The following is a 17,576-nucleotide window of genomic DNA, read 5'->3' as shown; positions in this document are numbered from 1 at the left end:
TGAAATAGGAAATATCACATTGAGAGTTTGGAAGTTAATCAGGATGTAAATAGTCATCGAATATATCAATTCCCAGTTACCTCTTTAATAGCTTCTTCATCGGGCCTTTGCAGGTCTGGATCATCTGCATTCATAACCTCCTTTGGAACCAGGTCAGTGTATTTGCTATAAATGACCTAAAATGTTCAAACACAAGCAGGCTTAAGAAAAGCAAACAACGAAAAGAAACCTCATTAGCCAGTTCAGATGTCAACATGTCCTCTCAGCACACTTAAAAATTTAGGACACTTAGATTTTCTCTTTTAGATTTTAAAACCAAGGAAGCTTAAAATATATAACCAAATTGCTACCCCAGCTGTAAGTCAGTAATTCTCCCTTGACCTCATGCATTTAAATTATTTGAGATCTTCTAATCAAGTCAGTATCCAAATAAACCATGCCAACAAAATCATGCATCGATGATCACTATTTTTGAGGCCCACTAGAACTTGAAATTAATGATTAATATAAATTGCCTATAGCACCATTATCCTGGATTACAAACTCATCAGAATTTAAGTCAGGTTACCAAATAATTTCCAAATTCACTTGGCCTGGAAAATTTTATTGACCTCATCCTACTTATAACGCTTCTCTTTTCTGCCATCAACTCTATTCATAGACTAAGAAAATAAACATGTGCCATAGTTAAAAAACCCAGAATGCTTTCTTCCATGAAAAGACAAAAGAAAAAAAAAGAAAAAGAAAAAGATATTCTATATATGCAACTTATTTTATATCCATTATCCAAATTGAGGCCTGTTATATGACTTCTACTAGGCCCAACATGGTTTCTGTTAGGCTGACACTGATGTGGCAGGCTCTTAACAAATAGAATATTGGTTACTTTCAGGTCCATCTGTACTTCTTAAATATTTTCTTTTTCTTTTTTATAATTTATTTTTTTATTTTATTTTTTGAATCAGAGTCTCACTCTGTCACCCAAGCTGGAGTGTAGTGGCGAGCCCTCGGCTCACTGCAACGTCCGCCTCCCAGGTTCACGCCATTCTCCTGCCTCAGCCTCCCAAGTAGCTGGGACTACAGGCGCCCACCACCACGCCCGGCTAATTTTTTTTGTATTTTTAGTAGAGACGGGGTTTCACCATGTCGGCCAGGCTAGTCTTGAACTCCTGACCTCATGATCCACCCGTCTCGGCCTCCCAAAGTGCTGGAATTACAGGCATGAGCCACCGCGCCCAGCCTACTTCTTAAATATTTTCATAAAAAGTTACGTGGCATATTTTAAAGTAAAAAAGAGATACAGAGCAGCCAGATGCGGTGGCTCACGCCTGTAATCCCAGCACTTTGGGAGGCTGAGGCGGGTGGATCATGTAGTCAGGAGATTGAAACCATCCTAGCTAACATGGCGAAACTCTGTCTCTACTAAAAATACAAAAAAATTAGCTGGGTGTGGTGGCAGGAGCCTGTAGTCCCAGCTACTCGGGAGGCTGAGGCAGGAGAATGGCTTTAAACTGCGAGGCAGAGCTTGCAGTAAGCCAAGATCGCGTCACTGCACTCCAGCCTGGGTGACAGAGCAAGACACCATATAAAAAGAAAAAAAAAAAAGAGAGATACAGAAAATTCAATAAATAATAGGCATTCTACCTTTAATGCTTTAGTCAGAAATTCTTTGAGGTATATAAAAAGAAAGGACAACTTATAAATATCAAAATCAAATTCCTAGGCACTTGAGATCTTCAGAATATTTTTTGCAGAATTGTTTACCACTACAAGCCGAAGTCTTATATTAATAAGTCTATCATACATCATTCATTAAAACAGTTTAAAGGAAATGCATGCTATTTCTAATTTTCTACTCCAAACAGAGCAAAAAAAGTGTGAGCCACTTTATGGCTTATGCAACTTGACCTGACTTTGCCTATGCCTTCAATCTCCTCTTACAACTCTCACTCATTATGCTTCAGTCACACTAGCTCATCTTCTGTTTCTTGAACATAACATACTTTTCCCCAATTCTAGGCCTTTACGGAGTTCTGTTTATCATTCTTCAAGTAAGCTCTCAATCTGTGTGTCTCAGATCAAAAGTCTCCATTATTGAGGCTTCTTCTGATTGCCTTAGTAGTAACCCCTCCCCACCCAATCATTTGCTCCATAGCACTGTTTACTGGGATCAAGACTGTTCACAGCACGTAATTATCTACTTTACATGGTTATTATCTGTCTCCCCTATTAAAACAATAAAAACAGGGCTGGGCGTGGTGGCTCACACCTGTAATCCCAGCACTTTGGGAGGCCAAGGCGGGTGGATCACCTGAGGTCAGGATTTCAAGACCAGCCTGACCAACATGGTGAAACCCCGTCTCTCCCAAAAATAGAAAAATTAGCCGGGTATGGTGATGGGTGCCTGTAATCCCAGCTACATGAGAGGCTGAGGCAGGAGAATCGCTTGAACCCAGGAGGCGGAGGTTGCAGTGAGCCGAGATCATGCCATGGCACTCCAGCCTGAGCGACAAGAGCGAAACTCTGTCTCAAAAAAAAAAAAAAAAAAAGTATCTCCTGTGCTTTATAATAATGACTGGAGATATTTGATCAATATTTTTTGTACAAATGAATAAATAAATGAATTTTAGAGATATTCTGTTACATGCTAAAGGTGTTTATAGGCCGGGAACAGTGACTCATGCCTGTAATCACAGCATTTTGGAAGGCCAAGGTTGGAGGATAGCTTGAGCTCAGGAATTCAAGACCAGCCAGGGCAACACGGCAAGACCTATCTCTATTTTAAAGAATGGATGGATGAATGAATAAATAAATAAGTTTACATTTTAGGCCCTACAGAACTTTCTATAAGCTACCGATTTCCCAGAAAAAAACTATCTCATGGCTATACACTAAAATCTCCAGCTTGTTTTTCTCAGGAGTGAGAAGAGGGATCAGGTAAGAAAGCCTAAGATGATTTAGCACAAAACACATACTACTGATATGTGAGTTATTAGTGTCACCATACTCTAGGAGTGTTGATTTTGGAAGGGACTATAAACCTCACTCTACTGAAAAGAGTGAGGTTCAGTACATTCAGATCATACAGCTACTATCTGACCTCAAAAGTCTTATTTCCTCTCAGCATGGAAAAACCTATACAACCCTAAGCTGAAAATTATATAACAACACTAGAAAAAAATACCAATTCTATGAAGAGTTAATCATGAAGAGTTTATCACTTCTCCATAGCAACTGTTATAAGGAAAGGATTATAAGTAAATGGCTCCCTGGTAGTCATGTATGTTCAACATAAAGTGTCAATACTAATTTAGCATACAAGAGTCATTTGCTGCTCCTTATTTGGGCATTCCAAAGTTAATAACCCTTCAAATGAGCATCACTAAGATTCTAGCATCTCACAAGGCTGAGTGAAGGACATCTGAAGAGCAAGATTCCTCCATAGTAATTAATTATAAAAACCCCCATTTTTTTTTTTTTTTGAGACAAAGTCTTGCTCTTGTTGCCCAGGCTGGAGTGCGATGGCCTGATCTCAGCTCACCGCAACCTCTGCCTCCCAGGTTAAAGCCATTCTCCTGCCTCAGCCTCCCAAGTTGCTGGGATTACAGGCGCATGATACCATGTCCAGCTAATTTTTGTATTTTTATTAGAGATGGGGTTTCACCATGTTGGCCAGGCTGGTCTCGAACTCCTGACCTCAGGTGATCCACCTGCCTTGGCCTCCCAAAGTGCCGGGATTACAGGCATGAGCCACAGCATCTGGCCAAAACCCCAAATTTTTATAGTCTGAGAATTAAATGTGCTGAGGAAACTGAGTACCAGGAGGCAAATGGGCTGTGGAGTGTTATCTGAAAAATACAATATACTCTTGAAAGTATCAGAAGCACAAATAAGCTTTGTGAACAAAATAAAGTAGTAACTCATCTGTGAAACAGATATTTTATTACAGAAAACTGGCAAAGAACTGGACTGACTAAAAGGATAAGCCTGTCAAAACATTCACTATGTGAGGCAGAAAGAAAACGCTAATCTAGCTTAGCTAGTGTGTGAAATCATACAAACAAGATAACATGTAATTTATCATGGGGTCAGTTTAAAGTTGTTACGGTTTTTTAGGGGAAATACGCTGAAGGCATTCTTTTGGGTATAGTATGGGTGTAACATTTCTTTTCTTTAAGAGATAGGGTTTCATTATATTGCCCAGGCTAGTCTCAAACTCCTGGCCTCAAATGAAACTCCCACCTCAAGCTTCCCAAAGTGCTGGGATTACAGGCATGAGCCAATGCACTTGGCCTGTATGTAATATTTCTTACATAAACTATTTCAGAGGGAAAAATACATACACCAAGCCCTTTATTTCAAGATTTATCACTTGGTTGGGTGCGGTGGCTCATGCCTGTAATCCCAGCACTTTGGGAGGCCGAGGTGGGCAGATCACCTGAGGTTGGGAGTTGGAGACCAGCCTGACCAACATGGAGAAACCCCGTCTCTACCAAAAATACAAAATTAGTCAGGCGTGGTGGCGCATGCCTGTAATCCCAGCTACTTGGGAGGCTGAGGCAGGAGAATCACTTGAACCCAGGAGGCGGAGGTTGCGGTGAGCTGAGATCACGCCATTGCACCCCAGCCTGGGCAACAAGAGCAAAACTCCGTTTCAAAAAAAAAAAAAAAAAAAAAGAGATTTATCACTTTCATAATTAGGAAAAAAAAGCATTTGGTTGTATCAAGATTTACACTAAAAAAACTTTTTCATTTCCAATTTTGTATGACTAGGAAGTCGTATACACAGTACTTACTTCACATGTAGAGATCAATTGCCTTAGACTTGTCCTAGAATATTACGTCTTAGAATCTTCCCTGATTCTTCTCACCTCTTATACCTAACACCTAGCATTTTCCATTCTTACTCATTCACTATTAATATTTCAGTGCGAACTCCCTGGTTTCTGAAGAATACCAGACCTCTCGGAAGCAAATCAGAAATCTTAGTCCAAATTCATAAATCCAATAACCTGTTCAGTCTCTGGAATAACACATTTTTTAAATCCTATTTTATATATTATGCAGTCCATTTCTATTTCTTCTAAAACAGGAAAATCAGTGATTGTCAAACAGGGCATCACTGCCACCTCTAACTCCTCTCTCCCAGTGCCTTTGTAAATGTGTGAGGTGTTTTCTAGTTAAGACAACGGGGGTAGGATTGGGACACTACTGGGATTTACAGGTAGTGCCACTTATGCTAAACATTGTACAATGCTGAAGACGGTCCTAAACAAAGTGCTCCCCCAATGCCAATGGCATGTAATAGTTACTTGATTAATGTTGAATTACTCAATGCATTCCAAACTTCATGCATGAATCTATCCGCTTCTAGAAAACAAACAAACAAAAAGATATAAACCTGAGAGTGGTCCCAGTTTGGGGTTCGTTTCTAGTGGCTGCATTATAGACAAAAGGAACGATCTGGCCAGGCGTAGTTGCTCATGCCTGTAATCCCAACACTTTGGGAGGCCAAGGTGGGGGGGGATCACCTGAGGTTAGGAGTTTAAGACCAGCCTGGCCAACATAGTGAAACCCTGTTTCTACTAAAAGTACAAAAAAATTAGCTGGGTGTGGTGGTGTGCGCCTGTAATCCCAGCTACATGGGATGGTGAGGCAGAAGAATCACTTAAATCTGGGAGGCAGAGGTTGCAGTGAGCCAAGATTGCACTCCAGCCTGGGCAACAGAGCAAGACTCTATCTCAAAAAAAAAGAAAAGAAAAAAAGAAAAAATAAGGAACAATGCTTTGGAGACCTTATTTTGCGAAGATACTAAACTCCAAAAATAGATAGTTCAGTCTGAACAGTTCTACTCTATTTTGAATACAAAATAATCACCAATACAGACAGTGATTTAAACATCATTCCCTAGAAATCAGATAAAACTCTTTGTTTCCACTCTTGAAATATAATGCAAAATGGACCAAAGCTGTATTTCATTCAAAATAACACAACCTACCAATGCCAAATTGTTGCCCTTAGATGTTGTTTTTTTCCTACCAAATGGGACTGGAGAGGAAGCACATACCAATAAAGAAGAGTGATTACCCCCAGGGAGAGATGCACCAAAACAAAGGCAACTGAAGTCAAGTGAAGGCCTCCATGGTATAGAGTAAATTTCCAGTGTATGTTCTCCATGTATAGGGGCCTAATTTTCCTTTTGCAGGGTGGACTATACTTCCTCACTGGCTTCAGAAGTGGTTTTGTGTTATACAATGAAAACCACTATTATTCGCTGAACAAACACTGGTGGATGCCTTATGTGTCAAACTTTCAGGCAGTAAGTAAGGCACCAAAGACGAAAATATAAATATATAATCCCCGCCCTTAAAAACATTATAGTCAGATGATATAGATTATGAGTGAACAGATAATTACAACAAAAGGTGAAGACTGCTATGACAAACATTAGGAGTAGAGAAGAGGGACACTTAGTCTAGCCAGGGAAGGTCCAGGACAACACCCTGGAATAGTGAAGAGTGAGCTGAGAATGGAAAGCAATAGAATTAAGCCAGAGAATGAATAAGGGTAGAACTTTCTAGGAAAAAGAATATCCATGGGAAGTCTCAAGAGAGAATGTGTCATATTATGGGAACTACAAGTAGTTCCCCATGGCAAATATTTATAGGGAATGCTTGAATGTTTTTTCTTCTTGGCTGGGCATGGTGTCTCATGCCTGTAATCCCAGCACTTTGGGAGGCCAAGGCAGGTGGACTGCTTGAGGTCAGGAGTTCAAGACCAGCCTAACCAACATGGTGAAACCCATCTCTACTAAAAAGACAAAAACGAGCTGGGCCTGGTGGCGGGCGCCTGTAATCCCAGCTACTGAGAAGGCTGAGGCAGGAGAACTGCTTGAACTGGGAAGGCTGAGGTTGCAGTGAGTTGAGATTGCCCTACTGCACTCCAGCCTGGGTGACAAAGTGAGATTCGGTCTCAGAAAAAAAGTTTTTTTCTTCTTAACAACCACCTTGGCTGGGGGCGGTGGCACACAACTGTAATCCTAGCACTCTGGGAGGCCAAAGCAGGCAGATCACCTGAGCTCAGGAGTTTGAGACCAGCCTGGGCAACAAGGTGAAACCCTGTCACTACAAAAAATTAGCCGGGTGTGGTGGTGTGCACCTGTAGTCCCAACTACTCAGAAGGCTGGGGTGAAAGGATCACTTGAGCTGAGGAGTTCAAGGCTGCAGCAAGCTGTTATTGTGCCACTGCACTCCAGCCTGGGTGACAGAGCAAGACTCGTCTCGAAAACAAACAAGAACACCTATAATAGTATTTATTTTATAGTGAAAACAAACAGAATGGCTAAAACTGAACTGTTTATTTTTGGATTTCAGTATTCTGATCATGAGAGTCAAAGCTAGCCCAGAAAAGTGAGTAAGGGGCAAGCATGCCATAGCAGCTTAGTGCTTACCCTAAAGACCATGGAAGCCATAGAAAGATTCTAATTGTGCACACTTGCGTGTATGTGTATATACATGATGAGAGAGAAAGACAAACAAACATGGATGAATTTGTTTGTTCATGCCAGCAAGACAAATGGCAACGAGATGGTTGCAGGCTTGGCTGCAGTAAATCAAGCAAGAAATGAAAACGGCCTGAACTAAGTAGCAGAGAAGGGAATATACTTGAGAAGTGTTAAGGAAATAAGATCGTTCACAGAGACTAAATAGATGGAAGGTCTGAGGGAAACAAGAAATAGAATGATTGCTAAGCAGAGAGAACATATGGGCAGTATGTGTCACATGTGAAATCTGAATAGCCTCTGAGCCAGTAAGTCCACATCTAAGAATTTATTTTAAACAAATACTCATGTTCAACAAGATGTTTGTATGTGGATCTTGAATACATTTGTTTGTAAAACTAAAAACCACCAATGCTTAAGAAAACTAGCAGATAACCACGCCATGGAATCCTATATAGATTAATTTAAAAAAAATGAAACAGACCTATATGTACTAACAAAAATTGTCAAATGTGTTAAGTAAAAAAAAAAAAAAAGCAAGTCAAAGGAAGTTATGGGCATTAAAATTCCATTCATGTAAACAAAAGTTTCTAAGTTTGTATGTATACGTAAAATGAGGATATACATAAATATCTAAATCCATAATAAAAATTTGGAATTATATACATCACTGTAGTAACAGCAGTTACCTCTGGGAAGTAAAGTAGGAGAAAAGCGGGCAGGACTGTATATACTTGTGATACATACTTATGGTATCTTTTACCATAATATATTATTTGTATAATTTTTTTTTTTTTTTTTGAGACAGTCTTGCTCTGTTGCCCAGGCTGGAGTGCGGTGGTGCCATCTTAGCTCACTGCAAGCTCTGCCTCCCAGGTTCACACCATTCTCCTGCCTCAGCTTCCCGAGTAGCTGGGACTACAGGCACCCACCACCATGCCCAGCTAATTTTTTGTGTTTTTAATAGAGACGGGGTTTCACTGTGTTAGCCAGGATACTCTCAATCTCCTGACCTCGTGATCCACCCGCCTCAGCCTCCCAAAGTGCTAGGATTATAGGCATGAGCCACCACGCCCAGCCTATTTGTATAATTTTTTTTTAAAAAAATCAATATAATAGTAAGAAAAAAATGACTCCCAGGCTTTCAGCATAAACAATTAGGAAAATATCACTATCACTTACTGAGTTAGACAAATAGCAGGTAGACTAAGTGGAAAATTATGTATTTAGGTTTGGATTTAAGTAGCACTTTAGGGAAATCTAGATACACTTGCCCTTGTAGACAGTAAGATATAAGGACCTACAGCCAAGCAGAGAATGAAACACAGATTGAACAGTCATCAGCATATGAGTGGCAAATAAATTACATTAGTTAAAGAGAATGTGCTGTGTTTTTTGGTTAGAGTCACAGAATGATTAAAAGAAAAAATACATATAAAGAGAATGTGCTGTAAAAAAATGTGTTGAGACTTTTGCCAGAGAGCACCTCATCAAACTGGTTTAGGTGAGGCCATTTTGTAGTGAACTGAAGAGTGAAAGGAAAGTGAAAAAATAGAGAGGGCAAAAACAACTCCTGAAAAAAGTGAAGAAAATTAGGTGGTAGCTAGACGGAACATTGAGAGTAGGTACTCAGGGAAAAGCCTATCTTTCAAAAGATAAGAAAGGCCAGGCGGCCTCACGCCTGTAATCCCAGCACTTTGGGAGGCCGACGCGGGTGGATCACGAGGTCAGGAGATCGAGACAAGCCTGGCTAACACGGTGAAACCCCATCTCTACTAAAAATACAAAAAATTAGCCGGGCATGGTGGCAGGCGCCTGTAGTCCCAGCTACTCGGGGGGCTGAGGTAGGATGATCGTCTGAGCCCAATAGTTCAAGGTTGCAATGAACTATGAGGGTGCCATGGCACTACAATCTAAAAAAGAATACACAAACAAACAAATGACAAGAAAAACAAGCACATTCAAATGCTAGCAAGAAAGAGCCGTTAGAAGAGGAGGGGTGAAGAACTGTTGAGAAGATTAACTAGTAGGTAAGGTTCATAGAGGAAGAGGGAAGGGATTGAGATCCAGAATACATATGGCAAGATCAGGTGTAGATCCAGGTGAGTGGCTCACGCCTGTGATCCCAGCACTTTGGGTGGCGGAAGCAGGAGGATTGCTTGAGCCCAAAAGTTCAAGACCAGCTTGAGTAACATAGGGATATCCCACCTCTACAAAAAAATAATAAATTAGCCGGGCATAGTGATGCACACCTGTGGTCTCAGCCACTCGAGAGGCTGAGGTGGGAGGATTGCTTGAGCCCAGGAGGTCGAGGCTTCAGTGAGCCATGATCGTGCCACTGCACTCCAGCCTGGGCAACAGAACAAGACCCTGTCTCAAAAAAAACAAATAAAAAATAAAATAAAAAAAATTAGGCTTAGACAGAAGAAGGCATTTTGTGCAAAAACAAAAGTCAAGGAAAAAAGACAAGTACAGGATGAAGAAAATTGACAATTTTCTTCCAATAGTCTTTATATGCAAATAGATGGGGGAATCACCTGCTAAGGATGAGATGGGATGAAAGGAGTAGGAATTAAAGTTTGGCGGGAGTACCAAGGGAGCTGAGCTGAAATAGGAGATATAAATCTGCATGATTGCATAATTGTCTTCCCCCAAAGCTCAGCAGCCATGATGCAGAAGCAAAGGATGGGCTGTTAGTGCTATTTTAGAGGGTAAATTGAAAAAGTGTGGGGGGGAGAGAGAGGCAAATGACAGGTACTGAAAGCTCTCAAGTATTTTTCCAAACATCATCAGTTCTAAAGAAATCTTTCACTTCTATCTTGAGTATTTATTTACAAGAAGAAAAAACTAGGTCTTCTTAAAAATAGTTCCTTGGCCCTGAGTGTAGCTGTTCTGTGATGAGATTATTTTAAGCAAATTTTATTTTTGGCCTATGGATTACTTCGTAGCAGGGCCATCCTAAATCTGGATAGCAAATGCTAGTTTTGTACTTAATCTAGGGCAAAAGAAGTTTGTGTAATTTATTATATTCAAATGAACTATTAAATACCTAAGTACTCTAAGTACATGGAGGAAATCAGTCAAGACGATAGGAAAAACTAGAAGAAACTACAGGAGAAATTAAAAGTTGATGGTAAGGCTCTGGGGTTGCAGATTTTAAAAAATTTACTGGCAGTTTTAGAATGTTAGTAATATAAAGTAACTGTTTTAAAATGTACTTTTTTCCCCCTTTAAAACAAGGTATTGCCACCCAAGCAAGAGTGCAGTGGCTCGCTGTATCCTCAAACTCTTGGGCTCAATCAAACCTCCTGCCTCTGCCTCCCAAATAGCTGAGAATATAGGTACGAGCCACCATGCCCAGGCATTGCTACTTTTAACATAATTCAAACAGCAAGAGATGTTATCGTGTCCACAAAATTTAAAATGTTTCCTAAAATATTTATCATTGAGGGAAAACATGAGAGGATTACCTTGTCTTTTGACTGTCCTTGTCGAGCAATTGCATCATATTTAATTTTTCCTTCAGAATCCACCTGAATGGCCAGCGCATTCGACATTTTTTTCTTTCGTCCCATATCCAGTGGATACTGGGCCACATGGATCTCTGGAAAAGCACCTCCATCTCCAAAATCCTACACATTAGAAGTAGTTAAATAAAATAGTTAATCATCATTTGACATTCATGATATATGCATTCATTCAACAAGTAATTGTTGAGTCCTTAGTATGCTAGATGCTAGAGATACAGCAGAGGTCCCTGCCTCTTGTGGAGTTTACATCCTAGTAGGTAAAGATATAAAAAAACACATTCTTTGGCTTGTGCTAAGTACCATGAAGGTAATACAAAAGAAAAAGACTGGGAAAAGGGGCTACTTTTGACAGGGTGGGTGGGGACAGTGTTTGTGAAGAAGTAACATGTGAGCTGAAGCCTGAATGATTAGAAAGCAGTCATGGGAATATATATATATATATGTATACACACACACACACACACACACACACACGGGAAGCATTTTCTAGATGGATCAAATAGCCAATGCGAAGGCCCTGCTGCAAGAAGGAGCTTGGCATATTTTAGGAAATGAGAATTCAGTGGGGCTAACAGCTTAATAAGGACAGCAGAGCTTGAGGCACAAGTTACATGAGTAAAAAACACCAGATCATGAAGGGACTTACAGGCTACAGCAAGAAAATGTGGATTTCATATATGCAGGACGAAACTAAGCAAAATGGCCAGGACAACACAAAATATATGTGTATATATTTTAGCATATAAATACATATTTTAGTGAGGAACAGGTAAAGCTATACCTGGGGCAGAAAAATAAAAGATTTTTTCTTGGAATCAGATTTTATTAACATATTATTTATTCATTGTTATGTGAGAAGCAAATGAATACAATAGGAAAGATCCAGAAATGAGTTTACTACATTTCTAGTAGTGATTATACATAATTATTTAGGAGAGAGAACTGAGACTGCTAAAGTAGAACAAGCTAAATAAAGTTTGCTGATGAAATGTAGTATTTTAAAAAGGTTTATCAAATAAACATGAGGATCAAGTATAATTTTTAAGTAGTTTAAAAAAATTTAGTAGTATTTGCTTAGTATACTTTAAACATGATTCACACATGTATTATCTCATTTAATCCTTGTAACTCTTTAACATCCTTTTATTTTAAATGGAAACATTCAGGTTTAGAAAAATTAAGCGATGTTCCTGAGATCTCACAGGTATTATATGCAGCACCTGAACCCAGATCTTTTGAGACTCCGAAATGCTTTGTATTTTCTACTACTATGAAATACCTTTCTTTTAGCTCAAAACAGCCAAATGAGTAGTATTAAGAAATGATAGAAAACACAAATTAAAATTAATCATTTAGAGGGGGTTTGATGAAAAAAAAGAAAATATTCACTTTTACAAGACCTCTTTAATACTCCATTAGATCTAAGATATATGAGTTCCTAAGTACAATATGCTTATTTGCTACAGAGATGTTTGAAGTTTTTGAAAACCAAGAGAATAAAGCTGAGAGACATTTTCTTGTAAATGAGAAAGAGTTAAAGCATTCCTAAGAAAAGTGCTTCCCGTACCCAAGCCATCAATCTGACACATGCTTGGATTTGCTAGAGTTTTTCAACTATAATAAGTACTTCAGAACTGTAGCTGTAGCATTATGTGGTCATTAAGCTTGCCAGAAAATCATAGCTTTTATTTTGAAAACTAGAACAAAATGCCTTCTTCCACAGAACATTCACTCCCCTCAAGCAGCATCCATAGCATTTCCAGATTAGCTGGCCATTTCTACTTGATTTTCAAATAAACTGTTCTGTTTCACCAGGATATATGAAACCACTGATAGTCAAGTAAGAATCTAAAAATCTAACAGCAACCAAGTATCCTAATGCTGAAATGCATGGATGAGATTTATTCTATGTAAGGTGATGCCTGTCACCCTCATTGTGCAATGTACTGACAGACCAAACAATATTTATAATGCCTCAACAGAGACACTCAACTGCTCTATTAGATGATGCCAATCACTACTTTTTTGCCCCAGGTAAGACTCTTTGATAATCTTTCATCTTACTCTGCTTCCCACAAATTACACTATCAGAGAGAACAAAAGCAACAAAAATCTCTTAATAATTGCAATATGACTGGCCTTCACACACCAGCATTCATAAGCACCAGAGGAAAACTGACAAAAAAGCAACAAAAAAACCTACATGTGGGTTTTTTGAAATACATAGGACAAGATATGATCTAGTTGGGTGTTCCTCTTATAAACTCTATTAAAGAGTGTGGGCCAGGCGCGGTGGCTCACACCTGTAATCCCAGCACTTTGGGAAGCTGAGGCAGGTGGATCACGAGGTCAGGAGTTCAAGACCAGCCTGGCCAAGATGGTGAAACCCCATCTTTATTAAAAACACAAAAAAATTAGCTGGGCATGGTGGCAGGCGCCTGTAATCCCAGCTACTCGGGAGGCTGAGGCAGAGAACTGCTTGAACCCGGGAGGTGAGGTTGCAGTGAGCCGAGATCACGCCACTGTACTCCAGCATGGTGAAAAAGCAAGACTCTGTCTCAAAGAAACAAAACAAAACAAAAAACAAAATGCTGGTAGCCAGGGTGATGAGACATGGAAGAGACTGAGAATACAGATGGCTTCTGGTAGGGCTCTAAGCTACAACTATCAATTCAATGAATACTATGACCACTACTTGAAGGTATGTGAAAAAAGGCATGAGCCCTTCATACTTGTGAAGTAAAAATCATAACCAGTAAGGACAGAAAAAAGAAAAGTGATGGGATGATGGCTGGGTGTGGTGGCTCACACCTGTAATCCCAGCACGTTGGGAGGCCAGGGCAGGTGGATTGCTTGAGGTCAGGAGCTCGAGACCAGCCCGGCCAACATGGCGAAACTCTGTCTCTACTAAAAACACAAAAATTAGCCAGGTATGGTGACACGCGCCTATAATCCCAGCTACTTAAGAGGCTGAGGCAGAGGTTGTGGTGAGCTGAGATCGCACTCCTACACTCTAGCCTGGGTGACAGGGTGAGAGTTTGTCTCAAAAAAAAAAAAGTGATAAAAATGAAAATAACTGGGAATGATACAGGCACTTCAGATTTTTAATAGGGCAGATACAGTCCTTGGGACATGAAGAAGCAAAATATGCAGGAATCAGAAAGAATACTGGGAGAGAGAGAAGAAAAAGGCTTGATAAAAGTGGAGGAGGTCTTGAGGAGGAAATATATGTCTCAGATGTTTGCTTTTCTCCCTAGTGAAGAAAGTGGTCAAGCATGGGAAGGCTGCCCCAGAATCAGGGAAAGAAATATATATTAAATTAATGTAGGCCAGGTGCGGTGGCTCACGCCTGTAATCCTAGCACTTTGGGAAGCCGAGGCAGGCGGATCACCTGAAGTCAGGAGTTCAAGACCAGCCTAGCAAACATGGTGAAACCCTGTCTTTACTAAAAATACAAAAAATTAGCTGGGCGTGGTGGTGTATGCCTGTAATCCTGGCTACTTGGGAGGCTGAAGCAGGAGAATCGATTGAACCTAGGAGGCGAAGGTTGCAGTGAGCCAAGATCGCACCACTGCACTCCAGCCTGGGAAACGGAGCGAGATTCCATCCCAAAAATAAAAAATAAAATTAATTAATTAATGTAAAGGATCCTGAGTAATTAGAATAGGTGCTGCCAAGGAAACTTGTTCTTTTTATTTTTTATTTTTTTTGAGATGGAGTTTTGCTGTTGTTGCCCAGGCTGGAGTGCAATGGTTCAATCTTGGCTCACCGCAACCTCCGCCTCCCATGTTCAAGGGATTCTCCTGCCTCAGCCTCCGGAGTAGCTGGGATTACAGGCATGCGCCACCACGCCTGGCTAATTTTGTGTTTTTAGTAGAGATGGGGTTGCTCCATGTTGGTCAGGCTGGTCTCGAACTCCTGGCCTCAGGTGACCCGCCCGCCTCAGCCTCCCAAAGTGCTGGGATTACGGGTGTGAACCACTGTGTCCGACCAGAAGCTTGTTCTTTGGCAACAAGCTAGAGATAGAAAGGGCTATTCCAAATGGTTCCTTCTCCCTCACTGCCTTCAAATCAACCAAATTTTGTCTCTTATACCCGCAAAAATATATTTAATCTATATATCAGATATATATTAACATTCTCAAATTAAAGATAAGAAAACAGGTGAACAGAAAGAAATCAGCAAAGGAAGTGCTACTGGAGTTTTCCCTGAAGGAAAGTTGTCTCTTCAGGGTTATGTGGTATTATTGGAGGGGAGGAGGAGGAGGAGGAGCTCAAACATGAAATCCACTTTCATCTCTCTTATCTTTTACTTTCCCATTATTTTCCATAATTCCTGGATTTATAAAATGTTAGTTTTCTTGTAAATATTTAATAGTTTGATATAGGAATAGACAAATGGTACAGTTCTCTAGTGACCACAAAGCGGTGATAGATAATAAGCAAAAAGAAAATGATACATCTTCTGAGGGAAATATACATCTTGAGAGCGCATAACCAGAATTTCTATCACACTGACATTCATAATCAGAGGTTCTAACATTTATGTTATAGTGTGCTATAATAAATTTCAGCACAATTTAATAAATATAAACTTAAGATCCATACGTACCTCTAATAACCGAGGTATCCAGCCTTTCCGGTATCCGTACGGGGGAGGTTCTCTTCGGGAGGAGACCAGTGAGGTCTGCCGTGATCTCTGGGATCTTGCCTTTTCTTCAGCCTCAAGCTGGTCCTGAGATAGCTGAGTAGGTGCAGGTAAAAAGCTATAAGCAAAGATAATAAAAGTCAGAAATTTTAAAAACTCTTATGTTTAATTTGACCACTGCAACTTGGCCACAGAGACAATTTTTCCTAAAATGCTTTTACTTTTCAGCAAAAGAGCAGATTTTTCAATGATTTATGGTAGTACTCAATACTAGTCATTTTATAATATGTGGAAGACGGAAGTACTCAAAGATACACAGTAAAAACATTTGACTAGGACAACAGCAAATGATGTCCAGAATAAAAAATTAACAGATATTTCACATAACAGACAAACTCTTAAGCATTTATGCTTCCATATTTCCTTTTTTTTTTTTTGAGAAAGAGTCTCACTCTGTTGCCCAGGCTAGAGTACAGTGGTGCCATCTCCACTCACTGCAACCTCTGCCTCCTGGGTTCAAGTGATTCTCCTCCCTCAGCCTCCCAAGTAGCTGGGATTACAAGCATGCGCCACCACACTAGGCTAATTTTTGCAATTTTAGTAGAGATGGGGTTTCACCATGTTGGCCAGACTGGTCTTGAACTCGACCTCAAGTGATCTGCTGACCTTGGCCTCCCAAAGTGCTGGAATTACAGGCGTGTGCCACCACACCTGGCCATGCTTCCATATTTCCATATTTCTTTCCTTTTTTTTTTTGAGACAGAGTCTCTCTGTGTCACCCAGGCTGGAGTGCAGTGGCACCATCTCGGCTCACTGCAGCCTCCACCTCCTGGGTTCAAGTGATTTTCCTGCCTCACCCTCCCAAGTAGCTGGGATTACAGATGTGCAGCACCACACCCGCCTAATTTTTGCATTTTTAGTAGACACAGGGTTTCGCCATGTTGGCCAGACTGGTCTCGAACTCCTGACCGCAGGTGATCTGCCCGCTCTGGCCTCCCAAAGTGCTAGGATTACAGGTGTGAACCACTACCCCCAGCCTGTTTCCATATTTCTTATAACAAACAAGTAAACATTCCTAATACTTCAGGGATAAACTGTCCAGTATATACTTGCTATTCTTATACTCCTTTTTTTTTTTTTTTTGAGACAGAGTCTCGTTCTGTCGCCCAGCCTTGAGTGCGGTGGCGCAACCTCGGCTCACTGAAACCTCTGTCTCCTGGATTCATGTGATTCTCATGCCTCAGCCTCCAGAGTAGCTGGGATTACAGGTGCATGCCACCACATCCCTATTTTTTGTATTTTTAGTAGAGACTGGTTTTTGCCATGTTGGCCCACGTTGGTCAGGCTGGTCTCGAACTCCTGACCTCAAGTGATCCATCAGCCTCAGTCTCCCAAAGTACTGGGATTACTGGCATGAGCCACCATGCCTGGCTACTCCTTGTTTTTAACATTTTTACCCTTATGCTCCTTAAACTAATTCAGTGTAAATACAAAAGAACTAGGATTAAAACTGAATGTAACAAAGAGGTGGACAAAACAAACACAAGTTACATATTTAAGTGCCAAGGGTATCTACAATGAAATTTAAAACTTAGAGGCCAGACCAGCCATGGTGGCTCACACCTGTAATCCCAGCACTGTAGGAGGCCGAGGTGGGTGGATCACTTGAGGTCAGGAGATCAAGACCAGCCTGACCAACATGGTGAAACCCTGTCCTTACTAAAAATACAAAATTAGCCAGGAGTGCTGGTGTGCGCCTGTAATCCCAGCCACTCGGGAGGCTGAGGCAGGAGAATCACTTGCACCCGGTAGGTGGAGGGTACAGTGAGCCAAGATTGCTCCATTGCACTCCAGCCTGGGCAACAACAGCAAAATTCCATCTCAAACAAACAACAACA

The 17,576-nt window shown here is 40.6% G+C and overlaps 1 protein-coding gene across 4 annotated transcripts in view; it reads right to left on the bottom strand.

Annotated features, from left to right (window-relative positions):
- SNW1 (SNW domain containing 1) overlaps positions 1–17,576 on the bottom strand; it is a 50,622-nt gene that overhangs the window by 21,136 nt on the left and 11,910 nt on the right. For all 4 annotated transcript variants that reach the window (XM_055288627.2, XM_063644244.1, XM_055288626.2 and 1 more), the window contains 3 exons: positions 15,643–15,796; positions 10,972–11,133; positions 81–176 (listed from right to left, as the gene is read on the bottom strand). In XM_055288627.2, coding sequence (XP_055144602.1) covers positions 81–176; positions 10,972–11,133; positions 15,643–15,796 — 412 coding nt within the window. The remainder of the gene's footprint in view (positions 1–80; positions 177–10,971; positions 11,134–15,642; positions 15,797–17,576) is intronic.

The sequence above is a fragment of the Symphalangus syndactylus genome, chromosome 8, assembly GCF_028878055.3.
Source record: "Symphalangus syndactylus isolate Jambi chromosome 8, NHGRI_mSymSyn1-v2.1_pri, whole genome shotgun sequence".
In the NCBI taxonomy this organism is placed as follows: domain Eukaryota; kingdom Metazoa; phylum Chordata; class Mammalia; order Primates; family Hylobatidae; genus Symphalangus; species Symphalangus syndactylus.
This window is presented reverse-complemented; position numbering and strand designations above follow the sequence as displayed.